General features: G+C 40.5%; 2 protein-coding genes across 2 annotated transcripts; both read left to right on the plus strand.

Annotated features, from left to right (window-relative positions):
* The first annotated feature begins 4,752 nt into the window (after nt 1-4,752).
* On the plus strand, nt 4,753-8,247 carry LOC134624536 (mamu class II histocompatibility antigen, DR alpha chain-like). The gene is made up of 4 exons (XM_063469535.1): nt 4,753-4,810; nt 4,899-5,147; nt 7,584-7,868; nt 8,117-8,247. The coding sequence occupies exons 1-4, from the start codon at nt 4,753-4,755 to the stop codon at nt 8,245-8,247; spliced, it is 723 nt and encodes a 240-aa protein (XP_063325605.1).
* A 2,783-nt stretch (nt 8,248-11,030) lies between these two features.
* LOC134623237 (H-2 class II histocompatibility antigen, E-S beta chain-like) lies at nt 11,031-13,453 on the plus strand. Its single transcript, XM_063468412.1, has 5 exons — nt 11,031-11,085; nt 11,316-11,588; nt 12,765-12,978; nt 13,069-13,136; nt 13,248-13,453. The coding sequence occupies exons 1-5, from the start codon at nt 11,031-11,033 to the stop codon at nt 13,451-13,453; spliced, it is 816 nt and encodes a 271-aa protein (XP_063324482.1).

The raw sequence follows: 13,453 nt of genomic DNA on the forward strand, positions 1-13,453 counted from the left end.
GCTAACGATGTCATGTGATCAAACAGCGTAATTTAATTGGCTGAGAGCCGCTCGACTCGATCTAGTGCTGATTGCTCTGGCTTGGGTCATTTAAGGTCATCACTTTTGCAGGTGAATTTTTGCAGTTGAATTTTTGCAGGTGAATTTTTTGCAGGTGAATTTTTGCAGGTGAATTTTTGCAGTTGAATTTTTTGCAGGTGAATTTTTGCAGGTGAATTTTTTGCAGGCGAATTTTTGCAGGTGAATATTTTTTGCAGGGAAATTTGGAGGATAAAAATTCAGTGTTATAAATTCAATGTCTAAAAATAGTTGGATTCTGATGACACTATATTTCTTCCATAGGTTGGAAGGTAATCGGTTGGGAGAATCTGCATTACTACTGGTCGACAGATGGGAGCTCTGCATAAGAGGAGATCATGACTTAGCAGCAATCCAAATGGAAAATATTGTTTTAGAACGGTACTTGCAACAAGGTGACCCAAGCCTTGAAGTTACAAAAAAATTAAAAAGTGATATTAATAGGTGAACAAAGTGACTTTTTAAAAAATCAGTTTAATATAACCAGCATGCAGCCAGTTTCAGTTGCACAGCCTTAATATTTGCACATCGTCTACAGAGAAAACAACATCGGGATGAGAAGAGAGACATCTCAGTTTCAACTTTATCTATATTCATTAGTTTTGTAACAGAATGTGACTTTTATATATTAGAGCTATTTTTGTAATATTTGGTAATATACTGGATTATTTAATTTGATTGTTACTGTACTCACTTAGCAACTGCCGCTGCTTGCCACATGGCTGGCACCCTGACCAGTTCCGGGGCTGCTGCCCGGGACGGGAGCGGCGCGGGGACCCACGTCGTCACCGCCCCGCTGGATCCGCCTGAATGGACACCTCCCTGTCGCTGGGCCGGAGGCTTGAGGCTCTGATGATCCGGGCCGATTCCTTTTCTCGCTCGCGGAGGGGCGAGTAGGTTCGGCCGGAGAGCTCCCCAGCCTCAGTCAGGCGATGGGGGTATGTGGCGGGGTGTGGTCTGTTGTGCCGCTGCAGGAGAGATGGACTCACCTGCACAAGATCTACAATAAAGGCATAAAAAGCTGTGCTTTTTGTCTTTTGGGGTTGTTGGTGATGTGTACGGGTGGCAGTGGGAGAGCTGCAGCCGTTCGAGAATGTGACAGCAACTGTTACGAATAAAGTATGCTGCAAAGCATAAACGTGTGGTCGGATCTGCCGTGTGTTTGTTACAGTTTGACTTTATGACTTTTACTTTTTCACCAAGGAAACATGGTTGAGGTTAACTGCACCTAAAGTCTAGAGATTTTCTAGAGCGCTGCATTCAGGTGACTGATGAGACACCACAGAGATACTGTTGCTATTATTTAGATAACACACATGTGCACAGAAAACCAGGAAGCAACGTCAGACTGCTTCCCAAAATCATCATAAAATATAACGATAAGCTGATAAGCCAGTGAATCTCGGAACTCATATATAGATGTTTAATGATTAATCAAAGTTTGACTGTTGTACTCTCAAAAGTAAAAAATAAAAACTGAATTCAGTGAATATGCGAATTATCTGATACTTCAAGTAAATGAAGACTTTAATTTTATCCTGAAACATTTCTTCTGTAGTTTTAGTGAAATACTGTCAAGTGTGACTAAATTGTCCTCGATTCACTTGGCAGGTTGAATGGACAGTTTGTGACTCCTCACTGTCATGTAATAAGCTTTCAGTTTTTCTGTTTGCTCAGCAGCTTCAGAGGTATTTGAAGAGTGTTGGGTGAATTTTGGACAAACATATGAGAGCATCGTAACTGTAGAAGGTGATTGATAGTAATTTTAAACTTTTCAGAATCATCCAAATGTATGTCATGATCCCGAGTCTGACGACTCTGTGTTTTGTGTTTCTTTATATTATTCTGTGTTCTTGTTTATTCTGTTATGTCTTTGGGTTCTGTTTGCCATTTGTTAGGGTTTTGTTTTGTGCCTGCCTGCTCCCACTTCTCTGTGTTCCCTCTGTCTGTCCATGGTGTCACTGTGTCTGCTTGTGAGTCTGTCTGTTCAGTGTCTTGTCTGGTTCTCTGTGTCTGTTAGTTTCCTGTTTTATTCTGAAGGTCCTTGTCTTGTGTGAGTGTGTTCAGTTTACATTTCCCCTGCTTCGTCAGTTATGATTTCACCCAGGTGTGCTTCCCTCCTGTCTCCCATCCCCTGATTACTGCTTTGTGTATTTAAGCCCTGTGTGTTCTCTTGCCTTTTGCTGATTCGCCTGTGTTATTTGGTGTTTTCTTTCTCCCTCTGTCATCCTGTGAATTCTCCCTGCAAGTTGCTTTCTCTCGTGTTCAGGTTTGTTGTTTAGGTTTTAGTTTTCCCAGTGTAGTTTATTTCTAGTTCTGTTTTTCGCCACACTCACCTTTTGTTTGTTATCACTCGGGTTCTGTGTCAATAAAGCCCTCTCACTTCACTGCATATCCGCATCTTGGGTCCTTTGTTAAATTCTACACGGCTTGCCCCGGCAACCCGTGACAATGTAAAGTAAACACATCAACCAATGAATCAATAATTTTTTTTTAATAAACACATTTTAAAAAGTGCTGTACAAGGTAAAAGAAACACACAAAGTAAAGACAAAACTCTGGTCATAAGGCCAAGGTAACTTTAAAGCAGAACTATAAAATTCTATCAATATCACTTTGAAAAACCTCTCCTCCCTGCTGCTTTGAAACAAACCCAATTCGAAAACAACAATAGGATAAAGAATAATTAACAGCTTGTTTGTCCCATGCCAAAAAGTCCTTCATCTAATTACGTTTCTCACACATGGGTCACCTTCACCTCTAAAATAAAAACTTAATCTGACTGAGTCCATCAAATGAACAGTGCTAAAAGGTCTGATACCGCTAAACCATCAGTCTTTAACTGGCCAGCAAAAAAAAAACTATTTAGAAGCTGATTAAGGTTAGATCTATCTATCTAACTTCAATCAAAAGTGCTGACCAAAGTGCTCCTACTAAAAGAATAAAACAATAAAAGCAATAAAGTGATAAGAAAAATCCATGTATTTTCTTTTCTGTTTATACAGTTCAGGGTTGTAAAGTGGCTGAGAAAAGCAGTGTTTTTTGTCCTATGTTACTGTTGATTGGAAAAGTACAAGTGTAAGGTTGACTGATGTCTAATGCATATACCAGTTAGATTTTTAATAGAGTGTAAGGTGAACATACATAAGAACAGACTGAAGTAAAATTATGTAAGATGAAACATGCTTACATACCTTTGTGTAGGCTAAAGGAACTATGTAACCACAAAACACTAAAATGAATAACACAATGAAACCTTTCACAACTCCAAGCTATACAAAATGCTGCAGCCAGATTATTAACATGTTCATGCAAGTGAGCTTTAGATTGGCTCTCATTAGATTTTAGGATTTGCTTTAAAATTCTTGAATCAACATACAGAGGACTAAACAGCCAGGCTCCTGATTGTATATCTCAGCAGAAAAACACACTGCTGGTAGTTGTGTTCATTCACAGGCTCAGAATTTCCTGCACTGTTGGAGTAATTTTGGTAGAGCTGGAAAGGTTCAGCGCCGTTCCAGGTTTTCTACTTATGTCAATAATGGCTTTCATTGTGGTTCTCTGGAGCCCCACAGACTCAGAAACCCTTTTAGAGTGATAGATGTGACTGTGTTTGTATGTGCAATATTTTAAAAAAAATGAGGAAGAGGCAAATGCTTTTTTACAGAACTGCATTACACTATATCATCATTTGTTCAGATGCTAAACCTTCAGAGAGAAGATGCTTTCTCATGCAACCTTTCCATACTTTTTTTATGGTCCCGGCAGGTTTGGGCCTTTGCCTTCCTTTTCATCTGTCTTACTCTCTCTAAAATAATTTCTCTAGTCTCAGGTGGAGATGTCCTGACACCTGTTCAGAATCATTTCATCAGGCCCTGCTTGATAAACTCTAATTCTGCTAACATCTGCTAATGTTAGGTTCAGAAACTAACCGATAATGTCACAGTGACTACATCCATCTTTTATATACAGTCTGTGATGTAAATACAACATGTTTGTTGTTCCACTTACTAAAGAAAATACATTTTATTTTATCACGCTTGAAAACCTAATCCCTGAGGAACAGGGTACTCCATAAACTTTTCCAGAGGAGGAACAGAGCAGACACTCAGACATTTCATATGATAGAAGCATATATATGTATATTTTTTTAATTCAGCCCATTCATTCTGAATACTGCAGAAGAGAACATATACTCGGAGACTTGAAGAAGAGGGAGCATCAGAAATATTCCATTACAATCCAAAATCCTGCTTTCAGACTGTTAGTATTTAAGGGTTTGATATAGAATGTATCTCTAACCTTAAACTAGATCTCAAATTTCATACACTGCTCTGATGTTTAAGTACATTTTCTGTAGTTATTTTACAGAAATATATCTTTTCAATCTTTCAGTTCAAAATGTGCAAAGTATTCTTTACGTGACAGAAACAAAGTCACTTTTGATTAATTTGAAAAATTATTCAAGGACTAACAGATAAAAGGAATTTTTATTTCTAAGAAGCTGTATAAATGATTATTGATATCCTGCTTTGTGTGTGTGTGTGTGTGTCTGTGTCTTTTATGACATCATGAGCTGTAAACTGTGCTGTGAGCTAAGCCGCAGCTACACGTCCTGTCAGTTCACTCAGAGACTTCATACAGTTGGACTTTTTAAGTCAGTGAGAGCTGCTGATGAAGATGAAGGAGCTGCTCCTCTTCCTCTCCTGTGTGCTCTGTGTCTCTGCTGATGGTGAGTTTCTCTCTTTAAACTGACAGACAGTCTGTAGCTTACTGATCAGGTTATTGATTGATTATGTAATTTCATTAATGTGTTTCAGCTCTACATGAGGACATTAATTACACTGGCTGTTCAGACATTAATGGAGGGGACATGTTTGGACTGGATCATGAAGAACTCTGGTACGCAGACTTTGAGAAACAGATGGGAGTTTCCCCCCAGCCACCTTTTATTGATCCCATCAGCTTCGGAGCTGGAGCTTATGAAACAGCCGTGGTCAATTTATATATCTGCAGACAGAACCTGCAGATTACTCGGGAGAATTTGAAGGAGTACCCTTTACAATATGGTAAACACATACAGGCACACACAAACGATAACACCATTCAATACAATCTCCATTTATCAACTAAAATAGGGAATTACATTTGATTTGATGTAAATCTTGTCATCAGTTTCATATGATTAATGAGGTTATAAATGATGTGGTGTGTGGTGGGTTTCATGAACCAGAATCAGAATACTTTATTCATCCCAGAAGAAATGTGGTCACAGCTGCTCCAGGACAGTAAGAACAGTAACAGACAAAACTAAATTAAATAATACAACATATTACAAAGATACAAAATATAACAACTAGCTAAATTATAAATATCCCAGTATATTGTAACAATTATATGTATATATATATATATATATATATATATATATATATACAGTCAGGTCCATAAATATTGGGACATCGACACAATTCTAACATTTTTGGCTCTATACACAACCACAATGGATTCCAAATGAAGCGAACAAGACATGCTTTAACTGCAGACTGTCAGCTTTTATTTGAGGGTATTTACATCCAAATCAGGTGAACAGTATAGGAATTATGACAGTTTGTATATGTGCCTCCCACTTCTTAAGGGACCAAAAGTAATGGGACAATTGGCTTCTCAGCTGTTCCATGGCCAGGAGTGTGTTATTCCCTCATTACCCCAATTACAATGAACAAATAAAAGGTCCAGAGTTTATTTCAAGTGTGCTGTTTGCTTTTTGAACCTGTTGCTGTCAACTGCCAGGATGAGATCCAAAGAGCTTCACTACCAGTGAAGCAAGCCATCATTAGGCTGAAAAAAACAAAACAAACCCATTAGAGAGATTGCAAAAACATCAGGTGTGGCAAAAACAACTGTTTAGAACATTCCCAAAAAGAAGGAACGCACTGGTGAGCTCAGCAACACCAAAAAACTAGGAAGACCACGGGACACAACTGTGGTGGATGACCAAAGAATCCTTTCCCTGGTGAAGAAAACACCCTTCACAACAGTTGGCCAGATCAAGAACACTCTCTAGGAGGCAGGTGTATGTGCGTCAGAGTCAACAATCAAGAGAAGACTCCACCAGTGTGAATACAGAGGGTTCACCACAAGATGTAAACCTTTGGTGAGCCCCAAAAACAGGCAGGCCAGATTAGAGTTTGCCAAATGACATCTGAAAAAGCCGTCGCAGTTCTGGAACAACATCCTATGGACAGATGAGACCAACATCAACTTGTACCAGAGTGATGGGAAGAGAAGAGTATGGAGAAGGAAAGGAACTGCTCATGATCCTAAGCATACCACCTCATCAGTGAAGCATTGTGGTGGAAGTGTCATGGCGTGGGCATGTATGGCTGCCAGTGGAACTTGTTCTCTTGTATTTATTGATGATGTGACTGCTGACAAAAGCAGCACAATGAATTCTGAAGTGTTTCGGGCAATATTATCTGCTCATATTCAGAGAAATGCTTCAAAACTCATTGGACGGCGCTTCACAGTGCAGGTGGACAACGACCCAAAGCATACTGCAAAAGCAACCAAAGAGTTTTTGAAGGGAAAGAAGTGGACTGTTTTGCAATGGCCAAGTCAATCACCTGACCTGAATCCGTTTGAGCATGTATTTCACTTGCTGAAGACAAAACTGAAGGGAAAATGCCCCAAGAACAAGCAGGAACTGAAGACTGTTGCAGTAGAGGCCTGGCAGAGCATCACCAGGGATGAAACCCGGCGTCTGGTGATGTCTATGTGTTCCAGACTTCAGGCTGTGATTGACTGCAAAGGATTTGCAACCAAGTATTAAAAAATGAATGTTTGATTTATGGTTCTTATTCTGTCCCATTACTTTTGGTCCCTCAAGAAGTGGGAGGCACATTTGCAAACTGTTGTAATTCCTACACCGTTCACCTGATTTGGATGTAAATACCCTCAAATAAAAGCTGACAGTCTGCAGTTAAAGCATGTCTTGTTCGTTTCATTTGGAATCCATTGTGGTGGTGTATAGAGCCAAAAATGTTAGAATTGTGTCGATGTCCCAATATTTATGGACCTGACTGTATATATATATATATGGCTGACAGTGAGGTGTCCCTCTTATCATACTGTATGTTCCATACTTTTCTAGCACAAAGCATTAATAAACCACACAAATCTCTACATTTATTTGTTTTGAAGATCTTCTTCATGATCTCATGGTCTTTCATACTTTCAAGTCCCAAATGTTCATGTTTTTTAGTTCAGGTTTTAGAGCAGGAGCTTCTACAGGGGTCTCACTGACCTTTTCACTGCAATGTGACATTTTTTTTTAATCACATGTATATTTTCTCATAGAATTTCTTCATTTAAAACTCTGTTGTGTTTTCATGCTGACAGACCTGACAGGCTCTTTGAAGGAGTAATTTATCTCAGATAAGGACAAAAGATATTCTACTCTGCAGATTCCTTGACCATCCTCTAACTGCCTGACTTGTATACAGATGCTCCTTCAGGTGTGATGATCTACACCAGAGACGAGGTGGAGCTCACAGTTAAAAACACACTGATCTGTCATGTGACTGGTTTCTATCCTGCTCCTGTCAAAGTCTCCTGGACCAAGAATGGACGGATTACAACTGAAGGATCCAGCATCAACACTCCCTATCCCAACAAAAATGGAACCTTCACCCAGATCGCCAGACTGCAGTTCATCCCACAGCAGGGAGACGTCTACAGCTGTACAGTGGAACATCTGGCTCTGACCGACCCACTGACCAAGACCTATAGTGAGAAAAACGTTTATTTAAACAGAGGAGACAGACTGAAACACAGAGACAAGTGTGTGTAAATATGAAGGTTCATGTCTCTGTGTTTCTGTCTGCAGACTTCACAAAGCCTTGGCCCAGTATTATTCTGAACAGCTGACTTTAGTTAATCAGCTGACAGTTTTCAGCAGGTGTGTGGTTGTTGAGCTGTAATTAATCAGATCACAGTCTGAAGGATTTCTGTGTCATGTGTCTGTTTCTGCCTCCAGATGTGGACACACCTGAGAAGCCTAAGCCCAGTGTTGGACCTGCAGTGTTCTGTGGACTCGGTGTGATTATCGGCTTACTCAGTGCTGCAGGTGGAACCTTTTTCATCCTCAAAGCAAACAAATGCATCTGATTGGCTGGGGTTGATGATGTCATCAGTGCTTCTGAAGAAAGGCTCTCCTGTCTTGCTGCCAGACTGAAGGACCCTGGTTGTGTTTACATGGAGCCTTAATGTCACTTTATTTTCACACTGTTAAACAGATTCAGTTTGACAAGTGATAATCAATCAGAAAGCTATCCCAAAGTGACTTCATAATCACTCTGAACAATTCATTGGTTTTTTTCAAGTGTTCTTAAACTCAGTTTTATCTGTTCACTGTCTTTGCCTTCAGTTCCATGTATATGATTCAGACAAATGTAAATAAACCAGAATTTGAAATAAATCCTCACCTGTAAACATGAGTCATTTTTTTGTTTTGCTATGTTCAGTAAGTCATCACTGTCGCCGTCACCTGACTGCAACATGTTTGATCTGTTGGATGAGTACAACCTAAAGAACCAAATATTTGTTCAGTAAACAGTAATATGCAGTAATAAATAATACTTCTAGTAATGAGAAACCTTATATTAAACACTTAGATTGAAGATTTATTGAGGATAGAAGTTAGTTACCTCAATCACGGTCCAGAAGTGTTATGTGTGTCACTACTGCATTGTAGTGTGGGATATTAATAATAGTGCCCTCCTCCTAATATTGACCTGGAAGAAGTATGTATCTCTCATACTGTTGGGTTTAGACAAAAGCTTCAGAGATGCTTGAAAAATTTCAAATCCCAGCTGGTTGTAGATATTTTTTGGGGGGGACTCTTGAAAATAGCTTAGTTTTCTCTGCACTCTAGGAGCTTTAGTAGGCTGGATCATGTTATTGAAGCTACTTGGATCAAATCAGACATCATTTTAAGGTAACAAAGAAGACATTACCACAGAGATGTCTTTCAGATTTTCTTCTTCTTCTTTTTTTTTTTTTTTTTTTTTTTTATTAACCTGTCCCGTTTGGTTCTTTTGCCATCAGAATTATTGTCTAAAGGCGAAGAAAGATGCCCAACGGATTTACTTTACCAAATGGACCATCCCAGCCTTGCCGTAATGGTCCATTTGATTCAACTTTTTATTGTTTATTTTATTTTCACTTGCTGAATACGGGACAGACTTGACTGGAGGAGAGAATGTGGAGAAAGAAAGAGGGAAAGAAAAAAACCTGAGAAGAGGGACGGGGAAAAAGGGCAAAAAACAAAAACCAACAGAATAAGCAGACAAAAAATACATATATCGATCACCTGGATCACCTGTTGAGAAAGAAAAAAGAAAGCAAGCAGAAGAAAACGAGAGTAATAAACAAGATCACAATGATATATGAGAATATGACAGTAAATACTAAATATTAAACATTATTGTGCAGCACGTGAGATCGACAGCGCACAGTGTGCTTTGAGGTAGGAGCCAAAAAGGGTGTAATTTGTGTGTGTGATCACCTGTGTGTACACCTGTGAGCATGAACGCGCTTGTTTTTAAAAGGTTCCTTCATGTAATGATCTGCTAGAGGGTGTGGGGGGCCACTGCCCCGACCTCCAGGGCATGAAGCAGGTATGGAGGAGATCAAGACTCCAGACATCCAGAGGCCCCCAGAACACAAGAGACCAAGGAAGACCAACAGAGGGGCAGCCGCGCCACTATCCCAGAAAGAGCTGAGGAGAGTCCCAGATGAGGGGTCACTCAGCAGCCGCGGAGCAGAAGCCAGGGGGGGTTGCAGTGACGTGCCCGTGAGCTCCGCCGGCAGCCAGCTGTGCCTGAGTGGCCGAGCCCCGGGCCGTGAGGCCGAGGGCACCCCATCCCCAAAGTGGCCCGAGCGAGCCCCAGGCTCCAGGCCCCAATAAGCAGCCGCCAAGGAGTGAGCCGGTGGGTACCTGGGCGCCCACCCCCGGAGACAGAGAACCACCAACGCACCGATGTCTGAGGGCGTCCGCCACCGGCAGGGGAAGTGGTGGGGGGAGATGGGCCTCCAAACCTTGGAGGGCCTGAGATGTCCTCAGAGAGGTGGCGTCTGATACCCAACCTGACATATAGACACAGACAAACAGGCACACACAGATACAAACATCTATTCCCACCCTCATGCTCTCATATACAATTGCTCAACACTCACCCAACGTGGAGACAGACATAGAGAGACGCTGTACACACAATCACACTCCCCAAGCGTACTCTAAGCCCCAGGTCTAGGTACCCTTGCCCCTGGAGGGGAAACTGCACCCAGACTCAGGTGGTGTAACCCTTTTCCCTGCGGTGGGGAGAAGCAGACCGCCCCGACTCCGCAGCAGCAGGGAGGCCCCATACACCAGATTTTCTTCAAACAAACATGTCCATGTGCAACATAAAATAACTGTGGTGTATCACATCTTTCGAAAGCTGAGTTCAATTTCTTTGTGTGCTTCCAGCTTCACTTAGTCCAACATCTACTGTCATCAGTCACAATGAGCATGATGAGCCTGCTTGTTCCAGTATCTCTGCTTTACTGATCATCCCAACCATATAATAATATCACACTTTATAGAAGCCAAATCATGTTGTATTTGGTTTATCTTTATCTGAACAAATGAGTCACAGTGTTTCCATCTTAACGGTCCAAAGTCTTTAAACCACATACCGCTACCACAGTCCTCAGTCACATTAATACCTGGCACTGCATCAGCCAGAGAAGAAAGGGATGGGGTGGGTGGGGTGATCAGCTATAGATGAAGCCTATCTGAGAGAGTTCTTCCTGTTAACAGGTGATGCTGTGGTCACGTGACTGTGTCATCTGGTTTTTAAAGCAGCTCTCAGTCAAACTGAATCAGTTTGTTAGGAGAAATCGGGAACATGGCTTCATTTTTTCTCTGCTTCACTTTCCTCTTCATCAGCATTCACGCTGCAGGTATCATCAATACACTGATCATTGATCAATATACTCATGACAATTAATACACTGGTCAATGCTCAGTATACTGATCAGAACAGCTGATCAATAGACTCGGCAATACATTGATTAATACATTGATCACTAATCAATACAACATACAGTTCATATTTAATCATCTTTTGCACAGCAGGTACGATGAGTATTCCACAATCTGCACTTCACTGTGGTTCTTTTTTGTTCTTCAGATGGATTTTTAGAGTATATGGTGAATCGCTGTGAATTTAACTCCACTGAGCTGAAGGCCATGGAGTACATCTACTCTCACTATTACAACAAGATAGAGTACATCAGGTTCAGCAGCAGTGTGGGCCAGTATGTTGGAGTCACTGAGTTTGGAGTGAACCTTGCAGAGATCTGGAACAATGATACTGAAGAGCTGAATTTAATGAGACTTAAGATAGCGACATACTGCCAGCACAACATTGATATTCATGATCGGGCTATTCTAGCTAAATCAGGTGAGTGTGTGGTTTGTGTGACATTATCAGATGATCATGTTCAGCCTTATAATGACCAACACTCTGAATCACTCAGTGTAATAATCCTTAAACTGCTGAAGGTTTTAATTCATTTGGAACTTCTGAGTCTACTGGAGTTATGTTTCTTTAAAATTCAAGAAAAATGAATGATATTTAACATGGTTTATGTTGTTAATTCAGAAGTAATTATTACTTTAAATAGAAGTTAAAAAGTAAAAGGTGATTTAACAAATATTTATGTAAATACAGATTCCCGTTGCATCCTGGTGGCCAAACTTCAGCCATTTCAAGTTTTTAATGCCACAGTTACTCATACTAACACCATTAATGTTAATTAATAATTGTAATATGAGACAATTATCTTGCTTTCAAAAAACAAACAAAAATATACAATATAGAGAACCTTGAGGTGACTGTTGTGATTTGGAGGTATATAAATAAAATTGAATTGAATTGAAAATAATCTCTATAGGCACTTTGAAATTTGCAGATGTAATTTATTTAATTTTAAAAAAGGCATTATTGCATTATTCTGACAGCTAACAATGTTTCCGTGGATGAAAGGTAGAGGTCTCTATCAACTTCTGTATTCATGAAATTATTTCACATCAAATCAGTATGAAATGCATTCCTTTTACTGTAAATCTCTTTTTAACCCTAGAACACTATCGCTGGGTGATTATCACCCGAGCAAATACATTTACATGATTTCTCTCTGCTGCAGCTGTTAGTGTGTCGAGGAGATTGTGCCTTCACCAGGGAAGTCTCAAATGTCCCAGGAATGGGTGTATCAAAGACCAGCTTTCCAGCGTCATTTTTTTTTTTTTTAGGAATTTTTTGTTCTTGAATTCCAGATTTGTTTGTAATTTTGGAGCATTATTTTAGCATCCCCCCATGACACTTTTTTTTCATTTTGTTAGACATGGCACAGTTGAAAGTAAAAGCTGACCACTCTGATTTGTCATGTGTTTGATATATTTTGATGACAAGTACTTTTTGTTGGTCATATCGCTATAAATAGTAACACAATCACCCGGCGTTAGTGATTGTGTTACTATTTATAGCGATAGTGTTCTAGGGTTAATAAAGCACCTGAAAAATACCATCACACATAATATTGCCACAATGGAAATATAATGTCCGTTTGGTTTTTAGTTCAGCCCAGTGTCAGAATTAAGTCCAAGACTCCGCTTTCTGGTCAAAATCCTGCGATGTTGGTCTGCAGCGTCTACGACTTCTTTCCCAGTGAGATCAAAGTAAGGTGGCTCAGAGACGGACAAGAAGTCACTTCTGATGTCACTTCCACTGGAAAGATGGCAAATGGTGATTGGTATTACCAGACTCACTCCTACCTGGAGTACACACCCAGGTCAGTCAACATCAGATCCAGATTCAGGTCCAGGTCCATATTCAGATCCAGTTCTGAGTGGTCTGTGAATCAGTGATGTTTGTGTTGAAGGTCTGGGGAGAAGATCTCCTGTGTGGTGGAGCATGTCAGCCTGAAGGAACCTCTGATCACTGACTGGGGTAAATACCTGTCTGTCTGTCTCTCTGTCTTTCTGTACAGGAAAATATGCATCTGACTGCTCACCTGTCTGTTTGACTGTTGGCCTCTGTCTGTTTGCCTGTCTGACTCAGATCCGTCCTCGGACAAATCAACATCTGAATCAGCGACACTGACTGCCATCGGAGCCTCTATACTGACCCTGGGTCTGATCTTACTTCTGGCTGGACTTATTTTCTACAGGTGGAAAGCCCAAGGTCAGACCAGGACTCACACTCATAGACCACTTAACAGCACTTCATATCAGCCTTTTTATTTGACTGTTTGTGTTCTAAATTGA

This window comes from Pelmatolapia mariae, linkage group LG3_W (genome assembly GCF_036321145.2).
Source record: "Pelmatolapia mariae isolate MD_Pm_ZW linkage group LG3_W, Pm_UMD_F_2, whole genome shotgun sequence".
Taxonomy (NCBI): Eukaryota; Metazoa; Chordata; class Actinopteri; order Cichliformes; family Cichlidae; genus Pelmatolapia; species Pelmatolapia mariae.

Coding starts and splice junctions, on each gene's coding strand:
- LOC134623237 (XM_063468412.1), top strand. CDS start 11,031: ATGGCTTCATTTTTTCTCTGCTTCACTTTCCTCTTCATCAGCATTCAC. Junction 12,979..13,068: donor TACCTGGAGTACACACCCAG/GTCAGTCAACAT, acceptor TTTGTGTTGAAG/GTCTGGGGAGAAGATCTCCT. Junction 13,137..13,247: donor ACCTCTGATCACTGACTGGG/GTAAATACCTGT, acceptor TGTCTGACTCAG/ATCCGTCCTCGGACAAATCA.
- LOC134624536 (XM_063469535.1), top strand. CDS start 4,753: ATGAAGATGAAGGAGCTGCTCCTCTTCCTCTCCTGTGTGCTCTGTGTC. Junction 4,811..4,898: donor GCTCTGTGTCTCTGCTGATG/GTGAGTTTCTCT, acceptor AATGTGTTTCAG/CTCTACATGAGGACATTAAT. Junction 5,148..7,583: donor GGAGTACCCTTTACAATATG/GTAAACACATAC, acceptor ACTTGTATACAG/ATGCTCCTTCAGGTGTGATG.